This window comes from Falco cherrug, chromosome 4 (assembly GCF_023634085.1).
Source record: "Falco cherrug isolate bFalChe1 chromosome 4, bFalChe1.pri, whole genome shotgun sequence".
Classification (NCBI taxonomy): domain Eukaryota; kingdom Metazoa; phylum Chordata; class Aves; order Falconiformes; family Falconidae; genus Falco; species Falco cherrug.
In genome coordinates, this window is record NC_073700.1 from 83,006,880 (window position 1) to 83,034,305 (window position 27,426).

Genomic DNA, 27,426 nt, shown 5'->3' on the forward strand with positions numbered 1-27,426 from the left:
GTACAATACACATGAAACTGATCTGCATGGAATTAAATAATTTTAATTGTCCACATGACATCAGCCACAGTCATCATGTGCAAGACCAAACATGTCGTTAAACCTGACAAGATATTAATTTAAAAAAGAATAATAAAACCAAGAAAAGCCTGACAAAAATACTTAAGCTGTAAAGAAGGCTTTAAGACTGCTGAATCATGGTTGTACAGGTTTTGTTTGTTTTATACTGAATATGAGGTCAGATCTCTACCGTACCCAAATTATCAAATAGAAAAGTAAATACTGAGACAACAGATTAGGCAAAGAGACAGTAAGAACATCAGGTGAGGACAGATTTGCAAAAGCTGCAGGTAGTGCAATACAGAAATTTTTAGGTAACTGTGTCTAAAAGGCCCCAGAGACATGTACTGACTGAGCATTCTGTGATTCTGTGTGCTGAACATCTGAAATCTCAGATTTGTTGTTAAATAGGTGGCTGACCCACAGAAGTAGATTTCCGATAGCAGGCAGTGGATTGCAAATGTAGAGAAGTGGTTTCTGCCTAGCAGTATGAATTTTCCTTGCTCTGTTTCCAAAAAGGGAGTTGAAGAGTAACCACAGCACCTCACTGGCACCATGCAAGCTCCCATGGCCCCAGAAACGAACTGGGAGATGAAGTCCATCATGGGAGGCTAAAGTATATTTCCTTCTTCATGTAGTCCCCAGTAGATTTGGAGCTGGCAGATGAGACAGCATAAGTATGGGGGTGTCTGACAGTATCTACATAGCACAAAAAGTCAAGAAACAATTGAGTTCTTGAGGTCAAGTGAAAAGTAAGAAGTTGCTAGAGACTGTTCAATCCCAGTGAGGAAGTATGACAGACTGGAAGCAATTATATCAAAAATTAAAAGAGAAGCCCTAAACAATGACTGTAAGCTTTCAACACAAAGTTAATGTAACCAAAAAGAACAAAACCAGAGCAATTTATGTTGTATATGGAGTGCTCACAGCACGCTTGTGTTGACAGAGAAAGTAACCAGTGAGTAGGGAGCGAGTAGTGGTGAAAAGAGTACTGAAAGGGACTGGGAAGTTTGGGCTGGAAGAGTCTAAGCACTTAGATGGATGGGTTTGGAGTGAAGAAAATGCTTACATTTCTAGTTTCAGCCCTAAAATCAAAAAAAGAAAGGGGCTGAAGAAGTAAGATGTGCATGGCATGGCTCGCCCTTTTTTCCAGCATGCTTCTAAGATCTTGTGGAGAGAAAAGAGTGCGAAGAGGAAAGAGACAGAAGCTAGAGAATACCTGATGTCTGCTGCAAAGGTGTTTGGCCAGGAATGCAGTAGGAATGTGACTGCAAGGCACTGACCTCCTAAGGCGTACAGTTCTTCTACTACATTTTTTCAAAAAACTTTGTTTGCTGAGGACACGTTTCAAAACACCATTTGATCAACTTCTGCTGTACTAGCAAGCACACTAGCATCATTAAGGTTTAGTCGAATTAATTTTATCTGCATATTGCAGCTTCAGCATGCTTTGCATCTGGGACAGCTTCCCACGGAACTAAACCCGAGCAATTAAGCCGGTGAACAAGCGCGCGCTGTGCTGCCTAATCCCAGCTGCGAGCGCCCGCGGAGCCGCCCCGGCCGGCGGGAAGCCCGGTGGGTCCCACGGGGCGCAGCGGCCGCGGCGCCGGGGCAGCCGCATTGCTGCGGGGCGGGCGCCGCTCCCAGCCCGCCGCTCGGCTGCGGGCGGCCTTCGCACGGACCCAGGATTTTACCGTGCGATAATACCTGGGCCACCGCTAATCCCTCCCGTCAGCAGAGCGGAGCAGAAGCGCTTGCACAACCAGCCGGGGCTTCGGTAACCAGCGAGGGGGAGTGCGAGCCCCCAGCCGCCGGTGCGGCGCTGACAGCGCGGCCAGCCCGAGCCGGGCGGCCGGACACCAGCACCACGGACACTGCCTCGGCCTCCCGGCGGCCGCGCACGGGCGGCTGCGGGACCGAGCCGCGGGGCCGCGGCTGAGCGCGCAGCTGCCGTCGCTCTCCGGCGGCTGGGCTCGGCCGTCCCCCGCGGGCGGCCGGTGCGTTCGCGAGGGACAGAGGGGAGCACTTCCCTGCTCTCGTCTCAGCCGCGACCGCCTGCAACTGGTGTTCACGCAGGGCGACTCCCGGGCTCCCAAGTTTAGCGCTGAGACAACATTTATTGCCGCTATTCCGGGGGAAGGGCGCCGCTGCTGCCGCTGCTGCCGCGAAGGGAAGCAGAGGAAGAAAATGGGCGGGAGAAGCGGCAGCGGCTCGGAGGGGCACGGGGCTGCTCTCGGATGGTTTTATTCACCCCCAGTTTGGCAGCACCTCTTGCTGTTTGCGGTGCTGCGCTCCTTTCCTTTAACATAAGTATTTAGCTTAAAACCGCCAGTGTAATAACTCCGGGATTTATCCCCTAATGAGGTACGAGCCGCGTCCTCGCCCAGTAAGCCGGCGCTCGGTGCTTAGCGAGCGGCAGCCCTGCCCGCGGTGACCTCCTTCCTTCCCCCAGGTGCGCTGCTGTCCTTGTCCTCGGCGGCGCCCGGCGCCTGTCCCCTCCCCGCCCGCGGGCGCTCCCACCCAGGGCTCCCCCCACCCTTCGGGTGTTCGGGGCGGTCGCCTGTGATTTCTGGTTTCTCTGCCCGGCGATCTGCGGCCGTGACGGTTCCAGCCCGGGGGAGGTGTCAGGCCTGGGTGTGTGTGTGTGAGGTGACAGACACAGCCCTCACCGTGACACTGAGGCAGTACCATTTTTCTTTCAAAACTGAACGCTGTGAATTCCTCCACACACGTCCCGTCCCCCCGTCCCCCCCCGGTTATTTTTTGTTATTAGGGGCCACCTAGGCGCTGGGATCTGACTTTCCTTCCCGCTCGCCGCGGGAGCGCCCCCACCCCGGCCACCACAGGCCTGGGGTTCTCCCTCTCCCGCCCCATCCCCACGCCGGGGACTTTCCGTCGCGACGCCCTCGCCGCCGGGCGAGACCCCCGCGGCGCCCCCTCCGCTGCCGCGCCGGTCCTCCCCATCCTCGCCTGACCTTCCCAACATGGCGGCAGCGCCGCCCCCCCCTCCCTCCGCCCCGCCGCCGCCGTGAGGGGCCTCCTCGGCGAGGGGGCGGAGGCGGCTGCCAGGCGGGCGGGGCGGGAGGCGGCCGGGGCCGTGCGGCGGCGGCGGCGGGAGGAGCGGGCGCGGGGCTGGGCCGGGCGGGGCGAGGCGGGGAGGTGCGCCCCGGCCCGGCGCCGCGCACACTGACAGGCGCTCGGCCAGCAGACGGCGGCCGCGCCGGGGTGCAGAGGCCGCCGCACGCCCTCCCGCCGCTGCAGAGGGAGCCGGCCGGGAGACGGCGTCGCTTCGGCGGGGAGGCGCGGGGCGAGCGGCGCTGGAAAGCCCCGGCCGCCCCCACACCTGTGCCCTCCGGGAGCGGCGAGTGGGTGTAGCCGCCGCCGATCACCTGGGATCCCCGCCCCGTAGCGCCTCCGCCTCCCGTCCTCGCCCGGCCGGGGAAGGCGCCGCCGCTGCGAGCGCCGCGCTTCCCTGCGCTGCGGACGGCCGGCGGCAGCAGGGCTAGGGCCCGCGGGCGAAGCGAGGCGAGCGCTGCGGCGCCGGTGGTGCTCGCCCTCTCCCGAGAGCCGGGGCGAGGCGGACAGGAGGGCGGCGGCCCCCGGCCGGCGGAGCCTGCGGCGCGGGGCGCTGGAGCCGCGGCAGGATGAACCCCAATGTCACCTACGCCAGTCGCAAGCGGCGGAAACCTGTGCAGAAAATGTAAGCGGCCCCGCGGGGCGGGCGGGGAGAGCGGCAGGGAGGGGAGAGCGGCGCCCCGGCGGCTCGCCGTCCTGCCGCGCACCGCGCCGTGGAGGCCCGACGGGGGCGGCCGGTGGCGCGGTGCGGTGCAGGGGCGCCCGGGAGAGGTGTGCCTCGGGGTGCTGTTGGGGTTTTGTCGTTTTTAGCTCTTTGCTTTAAAAAAAAAAAGGAAGGGAGTGTCGGGGCGCGGAAGGTCGAGGCGGTGGAAGGAGGGAGCGGTGCCGGCAACGCAGCGCAGCCGGCTGACCTAGATTGGGAGGCATCTGAGGTGACGGCTCCCGAGCGGTGGCTGCGCTCGCCCCGCGGCAGCGGGTCCCGCCGGTGGGTGCCGCGCCGGGCGGGCCCCCCCGCCATGGCCGCCGCCCGCGCGCAGGGCGCCCCCGCCGCTGCGGGCCGCTCCGACCGCCGCGCACCGCTGCGCGCTCAGGTGTCTCCGCGGGAGGTGCGGGGCCGGAGCCGGGAAGGGCTCGCCCGATTCCCACCGTTTAGGGCTGTTTTTAGCCCGTCAGGGAGGGCTCAACCGGCTTTACCCCTCCGGTATTACATTAGACGTTTTTATTTGTTCAGCTCCAAACGAACCGAGTGCTGCAGACCGGTCGAAGGGGCGGGGGGCGAAGTCTGGCCGTATGGTGGCTTTTTCCTTATTAATTTATAATTTTGAAACTCTGACTAGTACTTGAGCAATTTTGTATTATGCACCTGCTTTAGGTTTGAGTCCCAGGCTTTGCATGCTCTGCTCAAAGGCTGATCTGACGAGAGTGCTTTTTCAGGCTAGAGGGGTTGCTTAACTTGCACTTTCAACTGAAAGTCAAGAATCTATAGGTCATGAAAACTATCACAGCTAAACTGCAGAATTGCAAGAAAAATAAAGCTCAAAAAATCCCCGTGTACTTCCATGGGGTACTTCTGTAGGTGGAAAATGACTGCCAAGACTACAAAGGCATTAAAGGAGAGAATGACAAATATTTAATGAAATTCTATTGTGAATGGTATGTTTTTAGATTTATAGCAGACAACGGGCTTAGAGGGAGGGGAATCAGCTTGAGCGCTTACTTCTTTACGGTTGGAGTTGTTTGAATGAATGTATGTACATAGCTGGGTTAGCTGGTGTTTCACCCTACAAATTAACACAGAAAGTGTACAAGTGCACATTTTCTTAAAAAATGCCTTGTTAGAAGATGCATTTCTTATGAAAATAGCAGTGTTTTGCTCTTTTGACTATTCATTTCCAAGCAACAATGTAGAGGTACCTCATTAAATTCATGCTGTGGATATGGATTTTAAGAATGAAATGAGTGTTTTTTCATGAAGAAATAAAAGCATGTTGGTGGCATTTGTAGACTATTAGTAGTACCTAAGTTCTGATTGTGCAAGCACAAGATGTTGTGCCTTGCTGGTAAGTTAGCCTAATGTGTGGCTTACTATTAAATTCTGGTTAGCTTTGGTCAGAGGATGTGGAACCTTCTCTGTTACGTTACTGCAGTATCTACATAAGTAATCCTTTTCAGTCTATCTCGTCTATATGCAAGTTGGCTGATCTCTGATTAGTTGAAGCCTTTTTTTTTTTATTATTACTAATGGCAGCTATTTATCTATTGAGGGTAATGGCAACTATTTATCTATTGAGGGACTTTGCCCTTTAGGACCAAAGAGAGAAGTGCTTCTTCTTAGAATAAAAGCATTCGTATTAGTTTGCTCACCCATAAATTGAAGCGGAGGCGAAGTATTAACCCGCTTTGCTTGGGTTACTAGAAATTATTTTAATGCAAGATAAATGTAGCTCACTTGTAACGCTTATGTGTTCCTTTTCTCCTCAAAATGGCAATGCACTTTAGTTTCTTCTTCTAGAGCAGCCTTACAGAACATTGCTAGTGGGTCAGAGGGTTCCCATTTCTCACATAACTAGTTACAGACCGTACCTTTAGGCCAAAAAAAGTGAGAGGCAATAAGCTTTTGTAACTGATTGGGGGAGGGAGGGAAGATGTACTTGCTGATGGTTAACAAAGGTTTGACAGTACCGTGATTTTAATTTGTTTGGGGTTGCTGTTTCCTCACCCCAGCAGAATTCTCAGCTCTTCAGGGTAAGGGGGGGGGGGGAAGATACATTGTAATACATTGTTGCAACTAGTATTGTTCATAGAAGAGATTGTTTATGTAAATAATTGTTCTGATGTTTTGTTTGCCATGTATGTAATTCCAAACAGAGCAGGATAATTGGTAATCTGTGACAACAGGCAACTAGTTTATAGAAATGGAAGAAGCTATTAATATAATGCTGTAGTTGCCATGGAAAAAAATTAAGTAGAAATACTTCTTGCTTCAGGTACAGATAACTCTTTAAAGCCATGGTGGTAACTCAAAGCCAGTTTAAGAAAAGCCCCCTCTGCAGCTCCTCATTTCTGTGTGTTATATAAAGAACTGAAAGAGCTGAACTTGAGAGGGGAATCTCAGGCTATTGCCTGAAAGTGCCGAGTGTTGAAATGTATTTTTTTTAATTTAGTTGGGAATTACAGTATCACAGCTGAAAAAGAATAGCAGTCATGTGGGCACTTAATAGGCAACTATTCATACAGTTCATCTTGTTATCTTGTCATCTGAAAAAAAAAAAAAAACGCCAAAAAACCCCCAGCAACCCCAAACCGCTAAACCATGTGCATTCTAATTGTGTGTAATATACTACAGAAATCACTTTCTCAAACCCTTGGAACCTTTATTTCCTCCCTACGTAATATTTGAACGCTGCGAGTGCCCCTGGTGGCAGCGCGTCCCTGGGGTGTTTCACTCCCCGATGAAGCCTGGGGAGCAGTGGGTGGCCCCTGCTTTTTCTTGGGGTTTTTGTTTTTTCAGTCTTGAATTCCTTTTCTCTAGTGATTATTAACTGAACTGCTGATTTAAGATACTAGTAGCAGGAAGGATAAAATGCAAATTTTATAGAAGTGGGGCTTACTGTTGATAGATTCTAGCATTAGGTGATGGATATTAGATAAATGTAGCTCCACCTTGTAGTTTTTATGGTTTTCTGCTTATTAGCTCTGATTTGCCTTGGTTTGTTTGTTGGGGTTTTCTTCAGTGTTTGGATAGCTATTGTTTTGCGTAACTGGATAAATGTAATAGATAAGGAAAGGGTTGGGGAGGTATAAATGTTTCATACTATGCAGGTGCAAAAAAGCATAAAGGCATGTTTCTGTAGCAGACTAAATAAGAAATTATTATATGGTTTTGTTCTGTGTTAGCTTAAATGTATTTATGATATTAAGTAATCCAGAGGAAAATGTTGGACCAGTCGATCCTTAATTATAACGAGAGACAGTAATTTCAGAAAGCAGTACAGAGATAATGTAATCTAAAATATGCAACTATTTATGCATTCTTTCAAGGTAAATGAACAAGAAGTTCCAGAACAAGATTTAAAATGGAAGTTCATCAGAAAAGAAAAATAATGGTTAAGATACTCCTTTGTGTAAAGCAGTATCTGTTACAAGCAGCAGTTCGTACTTCTTATTTGAAAAGGAGGCGATAAAGCTGTTTTCTATATAGTAAGTTTATTCTATGTATGTAATGATAACTTTGCCAGTCTTGGGGTACCTGTGTGTTACATGTAGACTGCTGCTTAAAATTCACAGGGTTTAAGGTTTGTGGTTTTTTTAGTTGGTGGATTTTTGTTCAGTGCTTCTTGCAATACTATAGAAAGAGGACCTGTAGCAACTACAGATAGGCAAATGTAGATAACATGGTCAGTAAATAGGAAAATACCTTTTTTTTCCCTTTTCTTTTTACATATAGCCTTGGCTTGTCATCTTAAACGGTAATGAAATACGTTAAAACTGAGTGCGAAACTTTCATTCTTGGTTGGTGTTCTGGCTGCCTCTGTCACTTTGGTAGAGTTTTCCTTACACCAAAACAACTAAACTGTTTACTACTGGAGGACAAACAGTTTCGTAGCATCAGATGAGTAGCATGCTGATGATTGAGACTGTTCAGTAAAACCAACTTTATCCCTACAGTTGCATAAATCTTTGCTGATTTTGTCGTCTACTGAAGGAACTACTGGAAAGGGTCTCTTGCCCCTTCAATATAGATTGACAATACGTTTGATTGAAGAGGTTGGTAGTCTGTGTCATATCTTTTGCTTCCAAAGGAATCATCTGCTGGATTTTCAGTAATCATAAATCTGGTGTGGGCAATAAGATTAAATGCTTAGAAGTATTTTTCAGTTGCTAAAGTAAATAGAGAATTTTAGAGGATTTCACCTATTGTAATGGTGACTGCAGTGGTAACGTGCATTTTATATACCTGACCTACACTGAATTAAATCGTATATAGAAGAATAACATTTTATTGCATGTACTATTAAATATGAAATGAAAAATACATGTAGCTGAAAAGATTAAATCCATTAGCTAGGTGACGTGTATGCTCTTTCTTCAGTCTTTTTTTCCTAAGCAATAGAACAGTTCTAACTTGTACTTTTTTAACATGTTGCTGTAGCTTTAGCTCTCTTCTTGCACATTCTTTTATTTCCTGACTTCATTTCGTGCTTCAGGCCTTAAAAAGGTTTCATACCTTGTTAATAAGTTATCATGCTTTTCAGTGCTTTATTTGGTTTTTCAAAGTTTTTGTTGTCATATTATGAATAAACTAAATTTGTGCTTGCTTTTCATTTTCTCAAATAACTGCTTCAATGTCACTTAAAAAAAAATAAGCTAGCATGTAAAAATTGAAAATTATTTCGGCCATGTGATAATAATTAAGACTTAGGTACTTGCACACTTTCCTAGTGTTAATTTCTGTGAAGGCATACATGGTAAGCATGTGTAATGAAAAATTCTGATTAAGTAGGGTGTAGCAGACCTGTGAAAATAGTAGTCAGCTAATGTTATGGTGGCAAATCCTTTAGAATTGTAAAAACAAAAATTAAAGAGTGCTGGCTTGTCTTGCAGCTGTTGGGACGATAGATTGTAGCTCAGTTTGGAGGCACTGAGTGTATCAAGACTGCTTGCCTTTGATTAGGGAATTCAAATTTCCTGTGAAAGGTAAAAGATTAAGAACGGAAAGATCAGCTTAAAATCCATTCCCTCCCATAGTATTTTTTTTTTTCTTCCCACTTTTTTAAAAAAAACACATGCATGGATTTAATCTTGACATAGCACGTAGTTTCCCCTGAAGATAATTTTCTGCAGTGCAGCTAGGGCTGTCTTTAGCATCAAGGATTTACATAAGTGGATGGAAAATGGTTTAACTTACTACTTACACCCCTGGCATTTCTGCCCTTACTCCCTTCACTATGGGGGGGATCCATTTTTATGTAATTAATTTTAGTTGAGTCACAAAGGGGAAAATTAGTGAAAATCACTTTGATTTGGAGGGAGAGAACATGGTAAGATTTATGCTGCAAATACTGGTAACTTAGTATTCAGAAATGTTGTATACTACACTTAGAAAATCCTTATGCTTTGAACTAGTTAGGGAAAAAAGGAAGAAAAATTGTTACCATGTAAAGCAAAAGCAATTAAGTCTAACAACTTGACAAGATAACTGCACAGTTAGTTTCAACTAACTTGTCAAATTGCTTATAGAAGTTTTAAGCAAAGTGGAGGACAGTTGTGAAAACAGATAACTATAGTATTTGGAAAAGTTTGTGTGTTTTGAATGGTTTCCATGGGGAACTCCACTTTTTGGAAGCAGACCTGTTTGAGGTCTGAGTGAGCTGTTCACTGATTGTTACACAACTGTTACCTGCTTAAAGTTTGGAATTTATTATTCTGGCTCTACATTTATGGCAGTTTAATACATTAAAAGTTATCTTGTAAATTTCTTTTAATGTTACTGGTAATGTTTGGTGATTTAAAACTTTATTTTTTAGGGTTATATTTAAATTGTATTAATCATATAGCTTGTACAAGTGAATATTCTGCCAGAATATAAGAATGTGAAGAAAGCTTTACTATATTATTTTAAGTTTAATATTCACTTGGGGATGTGGTGAGCTGCAGGTCTCAAAGTCACGGCTTGTGACTGAAGCACTCATCTAACCAAATATTTAGTTGGTCATCCGTTGCAGTTGATGATGAACCTATACTTTTTTTCAAGAGAGAATTTTTGTATTTCATGATTCATTGTTTTTCCCCAGTTTTCCAGTGCTTTTTGGATAAAGGTCTACTAGAACCATGTCCTAGACAATCTTTACCCTGCAGCAAACTTAACTTTATTCATCTGGGGAGTAAGTAGTTGCTGCTGATGTATCATATTAATGTGTATTAACAACATCTTGTATTATGGCATCCTCAAGTTTCCAGGCTCCACATAAGGAGCATGCCTCCTTCAGTATGCAAAAGAGTGGCTCTAGTGCTAGGGAACAGGCAGCAAGACTTATTTTTGACAAGTGACACTTACTCTAGTGTCTGTATTATTCAGTGATGCCTGTAAAAAGAAGGGCTTAAATGTAAACTAACAAGAAATCTAATTGAAATATGAAGTAAAAGCAAGCTAAAAATAGGTATGTCCACTCTGTTGCTACTTATTTGACTGGAAGTATCAGTTGAAATTGTTTTTCAGCATGGTTTACTTTCAGCAGTAGCAAAAATAACTCTTGGAGCTTTTGCAATTTCTCATTGTAAGGTTGAGAGAAGGACGAAGCTTGGAAGCAGACTAAATGAAATACTGAAGAAATTAACTGCTGAAAGTATTTATGCGTAGTATTTTGGTGGGTGATACATCTTGCAGAACCAATGTTTCTATGAGAGCAGCACACATTGGTCACTGCTGTAGATCTTAAGTAGAACTGCCGTACTGGAAAAGTGATAATGAATCATTCTAATTAGAAAACTGTTCAATAAATGTAATAAAATCTGCTATGGCTCTTGCAGACAAATGATTTTGTTTCAGTATTGGCTTGTAATGACTAATTTTAATTCAGATGAGTAGGGGTTTAACCTGGCTTTTAGACATCTGTGTCTGTGGTATGGGAAGGTATGAGTATCCAAGTATCTGGAATGGGAGCTCAGGCTAGACATGAATGGAAAATAGCAAGTTTACAAAAACTTTATGTAATTCATAACAAAGCTTTTTTAATTGTGCATTTTAATGTAGAAAGTTGTGCTTTTGTCATGCTGTGCTCGAAATGCTGTCAGCTGAGAGGTGGCTTAAAGGGTAAGCTTGATAGTGTTTGCTGTATCTCTTGTTTTCTTGTGCAGTTGTGGATGCCTTGTTGTCTAGCAAGTTACTGAAACTTTTGTTGTATTCAGTTGACAATATCATGCTCCAAACGCTGACAAAAATTAAGGACACCTGTGAAAAATTGTAACTGAAGTGAAAGAGTGTACTGTTAAATGCATTTGTACACATCTTACTAAAAATTATTGAATTATTTGTAAGACTAACATTTGGAAGAATTCAAGTGACATTTGAATGAAAGTATAGGAATCTTTTTATAAAAAATGCTGAATCTCAGAGGTTTCAAATGTTCATTACATGTTCAAATAGCCATTGTGGGTCTAGCTGCTTCATTTAACAGTGTGTGTGTGTGTGTGTGGGGGATGATGTTAAACCATTGTAATTTTTTTTTTCAAATGGAAAACAGAAGCCACTTGGGGAAGACACTTTGCTTGTTAAATTTTAAAAGGCAATCTGTAATATTAGGTTTGGCAAATATTTACCTTTATTTTGGGAAAGAAATTATGTTTATATTGTGTTTTGTTGTTGTTTTTTTTTTTGCCACAGAGTAAAGCCATCTCCAGCTGAAGGAGTCAAGTCCAATCCATCCAAAAGACACAGGGACCGCTTGAATGCAGAGTTGGACCGCTTGGCTAGCCTTCTGCCTTTCCCTCAAGATGTTATCGCCAAGTTGGATAAGCTGTCTGTCCTTAGGCTCAGTGTCAGTTACCTGAGAGCCAAAAGTTTTTTTGACGGTAAGGATTAGGAATTTATTTGGTTTTGGACTGCTTGTAAAATTCTGTTGGTACTGTATCTTGATTTCAGCTGTTTAAGTACTTAAACTGTTAAATTTATCAGTATTTCAATAGAACATCCAGTTGCATGGGTATATACAACGTAACCATATAAAGTTTCTTGAAAACCAAATGTAACTACTTATATTTCACTTAAATCACAAGTCTTTCAAGCCTTTGCATTTGGAATTAATAATTGCTCTTAAGTCTCCCAGTCCTTTTCACTAGACTATCAAAGATATTTAAGCGGTTTTGTGTTTTCCCTTCCGAAAATCACCTTCATAAAACTATTACTGTTAAAATGTCATATGAATTCCCATTAGCTGTTTGATTTGCTTAATGGTGCATCACAAATTACTTTGTTTTAACGTAAAGTAATTGCTAGTGCCCCTTCCTTATCACAAAATTGACTTCCTTATCACAAAAAAGAAAGAGAGGCAAAGTCTTTCCTGTGTTCAAGCCCTGATTAAGGCAGGGCATGAGGCATTAAGATGACAGCTAAGGTTCTCCAATTGTGTGGGCAGGTTTTCAGTGACCCCAGCCCTGGCAAAGGTAATACAGCAGCACTTGGAATAGTAATCAGGCCAGAAGGATGTGTTCCCTTACACCATCTCAGAGCTGGGCAAGGAGTCCTCTACCCCTCTCCCTCGGTACCTGAACTATTTCGTAGGGTGAGATCTGATGGCTGGCTTCGTGCCTGTTTCTTCAAGGGCAGAAATAGTCTGGCCCTTTTCACTGCTGGAATAAGCCAGGGAGCTTGTATTAAAATAATTGTCCTTTTTTTACCAGTCAGTGAAGTTTATATTATTATTTATATTGTATATATTATACTGAAGATGGAATTATGTTGATCAGCTGTAGCTAAGAAATCTTGCTTACAATGGAATTGATAGTAAAACAAAACAACCCCCAAAAAAACCCAAACAAACAAAAACCCAACCTTTACAATTTAATAAGTTTTTGGACATTAAAATAGCCTCTGTCCTCATCAGTTGAAGATTTAGTGTTTCAGCTTCTTGATAAGTGACTCTACCATGGATGAAAGGACTGAAGAAACCTAACTGCAGAAGACAGTTCTGCTTTTCCTGCAGGAATACAAAACACTTTATTTTCATTTATTGTGTCTACTGGCTTCAATTAAGTAATGTTCATAAATTTCTATCCTGTGTTTTATTGCTTGAAGAATATAGGCAAGTGTCTTAATTTCTATGCAAGTGTCTTCATTTCTGTACTTGTTCAGGACAATTCTGAGTATGGAATCTACTCAAGGCTAGAGTTGGTCAAATATTTCTAGCAGGTTTTTTTCAAATGAAAATATTTACTCCTGTGAAATAAAAAGAGTTCTCTTGGCACATCAGTTCATCAAAGTCTTTGTGAGATGTCATCTCAGGTGGACTGCAGTAAAACAAGTGATTTGGCTTGTCAGTGTTGTCTTGGTGAATTGAAGAGGAAATTCTAGTCTTGAACTTTTTTTTAAAAAATAGTTTTCTGAAACAAGTAAAGATTGCAAGTTTTTGGGATGGAGCGATAATAGCAAATCTGTTTCTCATGCAACGGGAATGCTTGATTCTTGTTTCTCCTCCCCTGACAATTTGCACTTGAAGGTCCTAGAATAAAAGGGTTTAAGGCTATGATTTCTATATAGGAAAAAATCTGTGGCTTTAGCTGTAAAGAAACCAAAATTTACATTAGTTGCTTGTTTCTAATTTGAACACAAAGGTAGCTTTCAACTCCTTAGCATGGTGATGAATTAGATGTGCTTTAGTGGCAGAGAAGTTATTTCAGGTTCTAATTTAACTACTGTGGATCCAAAGTTGAAGCAAACTTAACCTGTGTTTTCAACTCAGTAGCATACTATTAGCATGTTACCCACATCACACAACCATATGCAAGCTAATGCCACCATACTGAACCACTGCTGTAGAATACAGGGTATTTGATTTTGTTGTAATGAATTAAGTAGCAGAATTTTGATTTGCCTCATAGGAAAGGACTTTTCAAACAAGTGCATATACTAGATGCATTACAGCACAATGTTTTACCTATCGTCTTTATAAAATAAAAAAGCCTCAAATGATAAAAAGATAAATTATTTGATGTTTATCTTGTGCGAGACATTGAATAGTGAAGGCAAAGCAAGTTTAGCCTGTACTTTCAGATAGAATAGCTTCAACAGAAGCTATCTAACCTTTTTTAGTAGAAAAAGGCTTTTTACTACTACTTTTCAGGTCTTTGAACTGTAGGACTACCAACCAAGTTAGTAATCAGTATCTAGCTGAAGGAGTTTAAAGGCTACTAAAGTGAAGATAAACAAAAGTAATCAATCTATGACAGGTCCAGTATTGAAAAATAAGAATTTTTTATGCTATTTTAATGTACTTAAAAACATGGAATCTATTTCAGTTGAACTTACCCCCCAAAAAAGAAATTAATGCTCTGAAGGACAAAATTAACAAAAATACCCTGAAACCCCTAGGTTAGAGTTTCATGATCTGTCTATGCAGTGCTTCTTACCGAATTGCTCTTTTGAAGGATTGTTTTGTGTACTTAAATACATGCAGAAAGCCCTATAGAATAAATCTGGCAAATGCAGGAGTGAGCACTGATTGTCACCTTGAGTGCCTAGACTGAGCCAACAGGTCCACTTTATTAATGCAGCGTGCTGAAGTGAAGGGAAACGCTAAATGAATAACAGGATGCAAATGGGGGGTGTGTAAATTCCTGCGGAAAGTAAAATATAAACGCGCAATCATATGATCTTGCTTGAAAGGAAACCCAAGTTTTTGCTGCAACAATAGATATTTTTTCAAAGAAAACACTTGCATTTTTCCAAGTTTAAATAATCCAGAGTGAATGCCTGTTTTCTGAAGGCGGAAGTCTGGGGAGGAAAAAAAAAGCCCTGTTTTGTGAAAGACATCTCAAGAAGTTATATCAATTTGAAAAAATGTACCTCACTTAGATGTCTATGAGGGTTTTTGTTGTTACTTTAAAAGCTAAGTGTATATATCTAAAAAAAGGAAAAGAAAAAAAAACCCCACCAATCAAACAGAAAAGCATCTTCCTCTGCCCCAGAGCTGAAGACAGATGAGTTTTTCCATAGTGTCAACTGAAACATGGTACTTAGGCATGCTTACCATATTTCAGGCTGTAGGAAATAGGTATACATTTTTTTTTTTCCTCTTCCACAACTCAAGATACACCCCTTTAGATACACTAGTTCCGTGTGGTCAGGTTAGTTTCAAGTCCGCGTGGTGTCAGAAGGCTTTCTGTATCCCCATGTCAAGCACTCTGGCATGCTTTTATATGTATGAATTTGACCTTGTAGTCAAGAAGGAAGTTTCAGTAGTGGCTTAAAATACTGTGTCTCAAGTCTGTTTCTTTATAAAGTCAAAGTTATTGCATGGTGAGACAAAGCGAAGGAGTGATTTAAGGTGGTGTCGCTTCTCAGCTGTGTGGTGCTACCTGTCTGTACTAAAGTGGATTAGCAGTCCTCAAAGTCAAGCAGGTTAGCTTAAGTCACCACTGGAGTATTTATTTTGTGCATGTAAGATACTTTCTGGAAGTGGCTTAAGGCAAGCTTTTTATTTTTAAGAGATTAGGATAAATCAGGCAGGTGTCTGCTGACAGTTGGTAAAGAAATAGTTTGTATGTTTTCCTGGTATTGGGTCACCCTGTTTTGACGCTAAGTGCCTGTGCATGTGTGCATTCAGCAGTGAAAAGTATGAAGTAGAATATGGGACAACAGCTCTATGTGTGGGTGCAGGTTAGTGCAAGTTCAGCATCTGGAGCACAACTGGACAGTCATTTAGGCATAGCCTTGTTCCCAATACATGCTAAAGGAAAAAGCCCTTTTGCCTCTAGCTTTGGTCTTTATATAATGAATTGATAATCATTTAAATACTTTAATGCAGTAAGGAAGAACATTTATAATTAGTCATCTTGGGGTTTTGGTGAAGCAGCTAGATTAAAGAGATAAAAGTAAACTTTGTGTGATCGATCACTTTTTTTTAATAGTATGGGCATGATTTTTCATCTTAAAGGTATACTGAGAATTAAGGAGAGCCTTGCAGGATCTAAAATGAAGTAGCTGTGCTCTGTGTGTATGTATCGATACATTAGAAACAAATTTTAACATGTTGCTTATTAATTATCCTTTCATCCATTTAGCTAAGAATTCCTGTGGCTTAAAATATGTGTTTTTTCCCCTCTTGCTTATTGGACAGTTTTCTGCAATTACAGAAGAAAGTTTCTGCTCAAAATTAGTTTAGAATTGGTTTCTTATGTTGTATGCAAGTGATTCTGGCAAGCACAGCAATAACAAAATAATTAAGAATTTTTTCCAGTAAGTTTGTGTTGCCTAATTTTACTTTGTAATATAATTAACACACATTCCTTGGCATAAGATAGCTGAAATTTTGCACCCATTGTCATCACATAAAATACATTCTTTGATGTAATGTATTTTTCTTGTGATGCCTGCTGTTCTATCATACTGTGTATTGCAGAGAACAGACTGAATGTGGTTTCTGCTCTGGGGAATATAGCTTAAGATAAGATGTACAGATGGGAAAGACGGGCAAAGTGGGAGACAATGTATACATTCTGTTGCGCTGAGAAAGGCTGCAACATGTAGATAGCCTTGCTGCCAAGTGTTCTGTGGTGCTCTGAAACAGAAACCTGAAAGGGTGGAACAACTGATTACAACTCAACCTGTTAAGGCCAGGATAATACAGCAGGTCTGGCCTGACTTGCTTTTATTTCAGACTGTTACTATATTTACTTGCCATGTTTGTCTAATGCAGTGTTCCTCATGTATTCTTTGAAAGTGTGACTACGCTTTCATGTTACCCTCTTTCCCTGCTCCTCATACTGCCTACATGGACACTCCTGACTCGCACATCAGGAAAAACTAAAGCCCTCCAGGGCAGAGCAGTGGAATCAGGCTGCACTTAATGCTTTAAAGTGTTTATGCTGATGCCATATAGGAATTCACTGTTGCCAGCAGCTTCTGGTGGGCTTGACTAGACTTACTTAGTTTATGACTCCGTCTTGAGCCATTTTTGTACTCTCAAGGTAGGAAAGAGCCCGTATTTGAGACAGATTTCTTGTGGGTTTTGTAGAACACTATCCGATTTCAATGTGAAGAAGTTAAATGGAGAATCCACCACATCTCCTGGTGATTATTCTAGCAGATATATCATCCTGTTAAAATATTATTCAGATTTAAATTTGCTTGTTTTCCGGCCTTGAAAGTTATGTCATTCTCTTTCTAATTTCTACCATGAATTAATTTTCCCGTTTTTGAATGAGCTGCTTTGAATCTTATCTGAGAGTTAGGAAAAAAAGAAAAGGCAAAATCCACCCAAACAAACCCACTATGTGTCCTTTTATACTGTCTGCCCCCGGCCCCAACCCAAAGTTATTACAAAATTTGAACTTTGGAACTGTAGTTATTTTGGTTTCAGTCAATCATACCATTCAAGTTATTTCCTAATCCATGCTTGTTCTTCCATGCTGCTGTACTTGTCTTCCCCCCGCCCCAATCCCCCGCGATTCATAGTGAGCATTTGTGACTGTCTGCTACAGGCTATTTTAGCCTGTATTTTACGTAACAGAACATAAGTAGGGATTTAGGCTTTGAAGTCCTAAATTCTGATCCTCAAAAATTATTATTAGAGCCATGTAACTGTGACATCACCTTAAATCTCAAAATGTGTATGTTTTTTCATTGTTACATGCTTATTCTTAGCTCTCTCGGAAGCATTTTATTTTTAGGACTGCTGTGTTCGCTAGGCAGCCCTATACCCCTATGGACTGATGTAATTGGCGTTAATATACCTTAAGACAAATGTCTAAAATTGAAAATTCTGTTTATATCACAAAGTAAGAGCCTAATATGTCAATATATTTGTAGGCTAAAAAGGAGGAACTGGGTACAAATACTGACAGTATACTCTTTGGATTTTCTTTTCCTGTTGCACTTTAGTATTTCAGCAATTAATGTTAATCATTGTTAGAACTCCCTTTGCAGGGAAGAGAAATAAAGGTTATCTCTTCTTCTCTGCCCTGTATGTATGTTTTAATCAAAGGCATACGGAAAGCCATTGTAGAAGCCTCATATGTTCCACAAAGCTGTTGTAAAATTTCTTCAAAACCCTGTTCCAGTATGCAGAGCATTTGTCTTTTCCCATAGCTGTTTTTAATAGGGAGACTAGTTTTACAGCATACTGTTCTGGGCTTTGCTCTGAATACCTGTTGCAGTGAATACTCTCTCATTTGCAAGATCAGAGCCTAAAATACAGTTTATCCTATGCTAACCATGTAAGTGTTCTGAAGATTGGCGTTGTTAGGGTTAGCATGACATTCAAGCCCAGAATGGGTACCAAGATAAAAAGCCTGGCTTTGGGAACTACTGCTGGTTCTCTGACACTGTGTATTCCGAATCTTGCAGTCTTTGTTAATGTTTTTATTACTACGCTGTAGCACCTAAAGATAATGAGATGTGGAGCTTGTTGTTGTTGTTGTTAGACAAATCATGGTAACTGATCCCTCCTCCAAAGACAGTTTGAGTGGAGAAGTATGATTAGAGCTAGCACCAGGCTCTCCAGATCTGTCTTCCATGGGCTTTGTGATTCACCCATTTGAATTTGTCCAAGTGTAGTTAGCTTGACTACGACTTTAAAAATATGTCCTGGTAATTTAAGACTTTGGTATGGATACACTTTAAAAATTTGTAGAAATCATCTATTATTACTGGAATAGCTTTTAATACTGTGTGCCTTTATAACTCTGCAGTTTTCCTCCTGTGTGTGCTTGTTGACAGGAGAAATGCCCTAGCTTTTCCTGTTAGACTTTATCTGTGTTCTGATAAGGAAGTAAGACTTGCTTGTGTGCTTGAGCTCTGTAGATGTTTACAGTTCGAACCAGTTATAACAGTGTTTATTTTGCCTCAGTAAACAAAAACTTTAACTCTGTTAAAACAGTTTCTGCTCCATACGTGCTTTGATAGAACACTAGTTAAAGAATGATTGCTTTTGTGGATAGTTTTGGAAATCTAGCTAGAAGACTGGAAGCTAATTCTAGTTACCAGAGCTCAGTGGTTGTAACAGGTTCATTTATAATTTCTTTTTAAGAGAATCTGAAAAAGTTAAAAAATAACCAATTTCAAATGAGCTCTTTAGAGTTTCAGATGGTGTATTGATTCATGTTTCCTGGGAGAAGCCTCCTGGGAGTTCCTGCACCTCAGTACAGTGATGGACTGTCCAAGCTGTATTTTAACAGGTATTCTGTTAATGATAAAACTTAGTTATTCTAGAAACTTAAATGAAGTAAACTGTAAGAACCACAATAGGATTATCTGAAATTGTCTTGAGAAAATGTAGGTTTGCTGTTTGCCAGCTGTGAACATTAAAGGGGACATACAAATACGAATTAGTTGCCCTCAGTGATGCATGCTAAACTCTGCTTTTAATTAAACAAGAAGATGCTCACTTTTCCACTGAATAATTGCCTCTTGAAATTCAACCCATCTGCCTTTTGAATTGCTCAGTAATGCACACTTTATGTGTGGAGTCATATAACATCTAATAAGCTGAAAGACAGACGTGCTTGGCCCCTGAAGAAAAATTCTGATTGTATAAAGTAGGAGTTTACTGGAGCAAGTCCATGGCCTAGATGGGCAAATACTCTGACTCCCCATCAGACTCTATTGTCATGTCTTCAGCAGTACAATTCCTGTGGGTTAGCACAAGACACTAGCTTTTTCTACTGAAGTATTCCATTTCAGTGAATTAATTTTTGCCCCTTGATGTCTACATGGAGGTTACAAGTTGTTGAAGGATGAAGTCTTTCCTTTACTAATTATTATTTTTTTTATTTTATTTTTTTTTTTTTAGGATGTGCCACATAAATATTTTCCATGCTTGGAAGAAAACGTAAGGGTAGCCCCTAGTGTCCCTCCTCGCTTGTACCATTTGTTGTTTGGTGTACTTGTTACCAGACAATGATAAGAGACATGCCAGAACAAATAATTCCAGTCTTTCCTTCTTGTTCTCACAACTGCTTTTAATTTTCCTTTGATACCATCGTGCTCAGTGTGGTGCTGTATGTAGTATCTTACCGGAGACCAGGCTGTTGATTTGATCACATTAAAGGATGTTGAAATGTATCTGTCATGATACAGCACTCTGATGCTGAAGGTTTTTGTTAATATACTTTCTTGACCTATTTAATGGGAAGCTTTGTAGACTGGTGGAGCCTCATAGATTTTGTGTTTTGTAGCTGATCCTTCAGAAGGATAAAAATGCAAATATGAATTCCTGGTTGGTATGCTAATTGTGTCATAAATGCTAATGAATTAAACCTAGTGATGTGGAAAGAAAAAAAACATTGCCCCTCTTCGTGCATCACATGAGCATTTGAAGATATAATGCAAGGCTTATGCTCTCCTGCAGCTGTAAGAGTTTTTAGGAATATATCAGCCTGAGTATTTCTGAAGTGTCCCTCTGTCCTCTGCTTGTCTCAGGCTGTATCAGCGGACTGTGGGCCCTCTGACATCCTTGCAATTACTTACCTTCAGTGCAGGGAGTGTCAGCTACCCTGAACCCCTCACTGTTTCTTGTAACATGGATGTACTACTCTGAAATGGCTACTGCCTTAAGTGAAGACATTCTTCCTCAGCTTTTACATTCTGAGAATAGTAGTCTTCTGCATCTGTAGACTATGGGCAAATCATGCCTGACAAAACCTACCTGCCTTTTATGAAGGGTACCTGGTTTTGCGGACAATGGGAGAGCAGTGGTATTGTTTCCCTTGACTTCAACAAAGTTTTCAGTGTTGACTCTCATTGTTTTTGTATCACCAGGTTGGTGAATTAGGGTTTCTCCAGAGCATCCCTCTAATTCTGTCCCAAGTGATCTGTTCCTCTTCCCCTCTGTATAGTACAATTCAGGTCTAACTAGGTTGACCTCAAGGGCAACCTTTGAAATACAGGGGGTGACTAGAGGCTTCTGCAAGGGACGAGGAAGGACTCATCTTTCAGAATGAGGATATGCATGTGGCTTCAACAGAACACATCCATGGACCTTGACAGTGAAATAAACTGGGAATAAGTCTCATACCCCAAGTAGAGAAAAGAAAGTCTTGGACTGGAAAGGAAGCAACCTTCCAAAAGCCCACTTGATTCCCTTGCCATGCTTCAGTCGTTGCAGAAAGTCTTCTGTTAAATTGCTGAAAAGTTTTGAGCTGGCATAAAAACACAACTTCATTTCTTTTGGTGGAATGTATGTATGGGGTTTTGTTCATCCATTTAAGTGGGATATTTCTGTTAGGAAGTGCTTATTCACTAGTACCCTTATATAGCAAGGTTTGAACTTGAATTATCTTCTAAAGAAACCTTTCAAACCACTTCCATACCCTTTTAATGTAATAGTGGCAAAACTCATCATCACACTTTACTAGTAAAATAATGAAACTGTACTGTTTCATATGTGGAATGTAACAGTTTCCTTTTTTCAGTTAAAATCATACAGAAATTCCCCAGACAAAAATTCTATGAAGTTGCTGTTAAGCTATCAGCTGGATGAAGCCAAAATTAAGACATTGTTTCAGTAGGGAAAAAACCAACAAACAAACCAGATTTGAGTTAATCAGTGATTACCAGGTCCAGGTTGAGTGAGATGAGTTCCTTACTGAAACTGATATGTAAGAAACTGTGAACTCTAACAGGAGTTTAAAAATCACTTTAGATTCCTGGCTTTATAATAAAAAATGACTATTGATGTATAATACTGAGAGAACAGCTGTTTTCGTAAGATTTGGGGTTTTTTTGCAAGAGTTTAACCATTTGTTTTGGAATGAGCAATTTAATTTAAAAAAATACCTGTAGTGTTAACTGTCATTTTCTGCTTGGTATTAACTTGTCTTTTCTACAAATCAAAAGCATAACAAATGTTTTTTAAATATAATGTCTGATTATTTAATTATGTAATAATGTCTAACTAGCTTTATGTATATAAACTTCCTGTGTTGCTCTAACATATGGAAAAATTAAATTACAGGAAAAGAATACTCTGTTTTAGGAACAAATGGTTCAAAAACCCAAAAATGTGATAGATAGGTGCCTCTGTGCATCTAGGCACCTCGTTCCAGAAGGAAGTGAATCACTTCACCACCTTCTTTGACTTTCTATCCCTGTCCTCAAAAATTTTTGCAAGATTTTTTCCTCCCCTTTTTGTTGCTAAAGCAATATCATATCAACAGGTCTGATGGTAAATCACAATTTACAAGCATGCACCTCTTGATGACTTTTTTTTTTCTGTAGAAGCAAGGAAGATGTACCCAGACAAGCAACTGAATGGGAAATATCTCAGAAGAAATACAGGTGTGCCAGGACATGTTTTTCATGTCCTGACTGAAATGTCATGTCATGAATGGTGATTCAGCAGGTGACTGTCACCTCTGTGATAGTTATGGAACAAGAGTTCATTGCCTCTAAATCTGGAAACCACAAGCACTGTACAGTTTGGGATGTGGTTGTTGAGCTTCAAAGCCCAAGTGAGAGTTCACAAATTTGAACAACTGCTTGTTTCCTGAGATTTATTTTTCTGTTTTAAAGTAAATGACAAAAGCAAAAGTAAAGTTATATTCCATATGTGTGCTTAAAAAAAAAAAAAAGAACTAAAATTCTGGCATCAGGTGACTAGGTACAACTGGCTAGCTGTAGAAGCACTGCACAGTGATTGCTGTTCCGCTGCATTATAGCTATGTCATGTGCAGTAATTCTTCAGGGTTTGTCTTTTTTTCTCAGCTCCAGGCTCCAAGTTGAAGAGAACTACCATTGATGTATTAGAAGCTCAGAAATTCCCAGACAGCATATAGATACCGCTGACCCTCTTAGAGAAAGACATAATAGTTTATTCCTGATCTTACACTTCATCGTCCTGTAACCTTCTGCCTATTCTTGCTCTCAGAAATGGCTGATTGCCTTTCAACTCCCATATAAATCTCATCCTGTCTCCCGTTACATTCTCCAAGTCTGGGAGCCTGATGGGGGTATTCTGAGCAAGAAGCACTCACATGCTTGTAGGCTTTAAGAGAGAGCTTTTGTTGCATAGTGTTTGTGACTGCTTCTGATCCCCCCCCCCCCTCCTTTCTTTTTTTCCCCTCTTCTCCCCACCCTCAGCAGCTCAGTGGCTCTTAATGCCTACCACACACATAAAATAACTTTGAAGTGTCTTGCATAGCACAGTTTGGGAACATCTGCTTTAGGTAGTGCAAGTCTTTGCAAACAGTCTTGAGTCTTCAACATGCAATGACTGAACTCTCATTTTTGGAGGTACGCGTGTGCTGACTTGGTGTGGTGTTTCTGGAGTGATTAATTAGCAGGCTGTGAACTAAGTTCAGCATCACTCAGTCACTTCAGGGGAAAAATACACAATTTGCTTGTTGGTTTTGCTTCTACTTAAGAAAACATAGCGGTGAGTTAAGTACCACTTTGTGGCAAATGAAGATATGTCCCCCGTTTAAGGGAGACTACTGCATAGACACTTGACATTCCACATTTGATATTGCTGCTACTCTTTATTTAAAAAGCAACATTAAAAATGATAACCTGAGTTTGGCTGTCCTGTATAGCAGAGCTTGAGTTGGTTTTAATGCATGTTGTGAGCAATCCAGTGGTGTATAATGTTTTTTTTCAGATCTTTAATAGGAGATTTTCAAAATTTATTTATTTTAATCTCTTAACTGTCTTAAGAGAAGCACTAATCTGCTTCAATGAACTTCAGGGCTTGCTGAGCTGCATTTTGGGAATGGCTCAAAAGAAAGTATTTTATGAAATTGAGAAAAATCTCATACATGATCTGGTTAAACTTCAGGTTCTTGTGGTATGTGAATGTTGTAAAACAGCTTTTTAAGTCTTTATGGAACTTATATTAAGCAAATCTAGGAAAATCTAATATCTTGGTTCTGTAAAGTGCTTTTAAAACCAGTAAATGTGTTTCTTCAATGTCGTAACTTCAGCCGTGTTAAAGAATGCCATGGCTGCTGTTAATGCTTTTGAGACACTGGCTCTATGTGGGTGTGATATTGTAGGGAAAAGAATTCAGTTACTCTGCAATACGTATTTTGCAAAACAGTTTACTTTAAGCACCCAGCAGGCATTTTTGTATAAGCCAGTAGGTTGATTAACATCATCTGCCATGTAACTAACTTGACAAACTATCCCTTTTCTGGTGTCTCACATGGAGGACTAGAATATTATGCAAGATATTGAAAATGAAATTAATTCTACAGATGTGGAAAAAAAACCCCAATTCATTAATTTTGGTCATAATTTTTCTGTAGTCACTAATATGACTTTACTACTTGGTAGCAGTCAATTTTATAGATGGTAGCAGCTGTGTCTTCAGGAGTGTGATTTAGCCTACAGTTTGTAGGATTTGTCAGGGTGGGAGGAGCAGACAGACAGTGTAGAGCTCAGGCATTATACTGCTGATCTTATGCTAGTTTTCCATTTTAGTGGGTCTAGCAGTAGAATGTGAGTTGTTTGGTAGATTTTGGTTGTTGGGTGTTTTTTTTTTTTTTTCAGACTTGTGATGTTTCTGGTACCTCAAAGGTCAAGAGATCTGTCAAGAAATTTTAGAGGATATACTGCTGATGTTATGAGTTTTGTATATTTGAACTGAATTTGGAGCCAAGGGTGGATAAAAGCAGAGGATGCTTCTACAGAATAATTAGGATGCTTGGTCAGAGAATGAAATAGGACAGGCACTTGGTGAAAGAGAGTCAGAATTAAATACAGCAGACACCCGGTAAAACAGAGAAAGCTATAAAATTTGTGTATACAAATGAGAAGTTTAAAAGCATAGTTAGACTAAGAAAGATTTTAAATTTAAGCAATAAGGAAGGCTGGGAAAAGATGGAATGGTGGAATATCGTAATAACTATTATTAGCTATATAGGAAAAAAAATTCAAGCAAAGAGTTGGATTACTAATAATGTAAAAAATGTAGAAAGACTTACGCTACCTCTTCTAACTTAAAGTGTTGGAGATACTAATGACAGAAGAGGAAGTGCCTGAGCAGGCAAACTTTTAAAAATAATATGGCATCAAGCTCTACCTGTTATGTGTGCAAAAACACTGGAGGAATTTTACAAGCTTTTTTTCTTGCAGGATTTGAATTTGTCTGAATTAGAACAAAGCAGAAGAATGCGACAAAAAACTTGCACAAAATGGGGAAACATGGCTGTGTTTGAGAGGAACCTTAGCAAGTGTTTCTGTTCCACTCCTCTCAACTTTAGATTACTTTGCTGTCATTTTATGTCACTTGTAACATCCATTTCTGTCTATTTGTCTTGTGCAAAGGATGTGTTAAGTAGATGGTAGCACCAGAAACATGTTTCCATTCAGCAGGTCAAGTAGCAGTGCTGAGGAGCAGCTTGCATTGTGAAATGCATCTCATCTCTGGAACAGCAGGGCTCAAATGAGTTGCTACAAAGCCATGTTTTGGGGAAGGTTATTACATTTTATAGGTAGTTTCCATTCTGTCTTTTAATGGAGAGAGACGCTATCTGAAGTACAAGACTGGGGACAGATTATCTGATGTAGTCTTGAGCATTCCTCTATTTGAGGTCTCATACCTGACTTAGTGACTAGTCTGGTAATAAACAACTAAGACTCTCCCTCGTTTTTAGGCCTTCACCTTATTTTCCCAGTTTGAGCCCCATTTGTCCTAGGAAAGAATACAGCCACATTCATTTTTGCCTCTTCTTTCCCAGGAAACCCATATATAAATTACTTTATAATCTCTTGGAGGGGATTTGTCTTATTAAGGAACATAAATGGAAATTAACAGGGAGGGAAGGCGGTATCAGGTGGAAGCGAGCAGATTCAAATGATACACTATGAGATGGTTATAACCAGAAGCAGGAGAAACACTTCTGCTTTAAACCTGTCTCAGAAAATGCCCTTTGCAGAATCTTTCAGTGCTGTTCGAAGTCATGTGCTGCTTGAAACTTTATGGGATGTTATCTGTGTGAAATTTTATAGGAAAAGATCTGTCTCCCTTCTGATGTGGTAATGGCCCCCCAAGCCTACAGTTGCTCTCTTTTGTAAAGTGGGTCACATTCCTCTCAGGACGAAAATAAAATGTGGGAATTTACACTGTATATAAATATTTTCATACTTGAGGTATCTGTCAAGTATTCTGAAGATTCTTTGGCTGCATTAGCCAACCCTACACCCACAGCCATATTAAAGTAAATGTCAAATTAGAACCATGTCAAATTAAATGGAAGGTTCAAGAAACTTTTGGAGGAATTGCTTTAATTTCGCGCTTTTTTTTTTTTCCCTCTGTAGCAAGTTACAACAGCGAGAACACAGCTATATTTCAAACACTTTCAGATTTTCTGACGTGGGGGTTTCATGATGGCATTATCTGCACAGCTACATGATTCTTACAGGGATCTTTCTAGGGCTCCATGATCTTTCTCTGGAGTTCCTGCCTTCATATATGTGTTTACTGACCTCATATGCCATGGTCAGATTCTCTCGTTTCTGTTCATCTTCTCTGGTAAAACAACCCAGTAGGTGCTATTAGGACCATTCTTAGCATGAAGAATTTGAATTCCACATTTGAGGGACTTATTCAATGGTATGATTTCCATTTTATACTTCAGATGTCTAGATATGTTGTGAAAGGTTCTCTGGGAAGACATGCATCAGTGTTACCACCCTGATACGGCACAGGAGGATTTAATCTTCCTTAATTAGAAACTTGATGCTTAAGAGAGGGTGCAGCTTATTTGGCAACATCTGTGGGATGTCTAGAGAATCAGTTCTGTGTTTTAATAGCTTTATATTTTTGTTTGTGATTTCATCATTACAATCAGTAGGAACCAAAGCACTAAACCACTAAATGATACTTTTTGTCAAAAATTAGCCTAGGAAGTAACAAATCCATATTATGGGATATTTACTGCATTTAGGTGTATATTAAGACCACAAATTGAACTCTTTTCCTCTCAAGGCATTGATAATAGCCTTAAGTGATTTACACTTAGAAGATACTTGTGTATTTTCTGGTAACTCAAAAATTAATCTCAACCAGGTAAATTGTTAGCTAATGCAATGTTTGAATATAACGTTGCTACAGCATCACATTTTTGATGTAGTTGTGTCTGTCTTCCTTCTGAATGTGATCATAGACTGCGTGTTTCTCAAATTGAATTTAAAGATGAATTGTCCTTGCACTTAAAAGGCTCTGTGTAAGGAAGTTACATCCATAAAATAAATGGAACTAAGAGATGCAAATAAAGAATGGTATAAAAGCTGATTATTTTTGTGTTTTTGTGCCATGCTACAATGAAGGTTGTAATCAGCTGTGATACCCAAATTCGGTTTTTAGTTTTATGATCAAGATTAATTGTTTATAGCAGAAGCTTTTGCTGTTTTGCGTGCAGAATAAGTTGCTTCCAGGGAACAGAACGGTTATAAAGTATTTTGTCTCTTGAATTTATTCTGCAAAGCTGGCAGCTATATGTTTATATATGCACAGTTGGTGTAATACTGCTAAATACTTGGAATGAAATAGTAGACTTTTTTGGCACTAGGATCTAAGGGTGGAAATGCCATTTGGTACTTAACAGCAGAAAGTTGTAAATTACTACAGTACTAACTAG

The 27,426-nt window shown here is 40.8% G+C and overlaps 1 protein-coding gene across 1 annotated transcript in view; it reads left to right on the forward strand.

Moving 5' to 3' along the window:
* The first annotated feature begins 3,210 nt into the window (after nucleotides 1-3,210).
* The window catches only part of AHR (aryl hydrocarbon receptor), a 63,917-nt gene continuing 39,701 nt past the window's right edge, over nucleotides 3,211-27,426 (forward strand). The window contains exons 1-2 of the mRNA XM_055707867.1: nucleotides 3,211-3,760; nucleotides 11,519-11,706. Coding sequence (XP_055563842.1) covers nucleotides 3,705-3,760; nucleotides 11,519-11,706 — 244 coding nt within the window. The 5' untranslated portion in view covers nucleotides 3,211-3,704. The remainder of the gene's footprint in view (nucleotides 3,761-11,518; nucleotides 11,707-27,426) is intronic.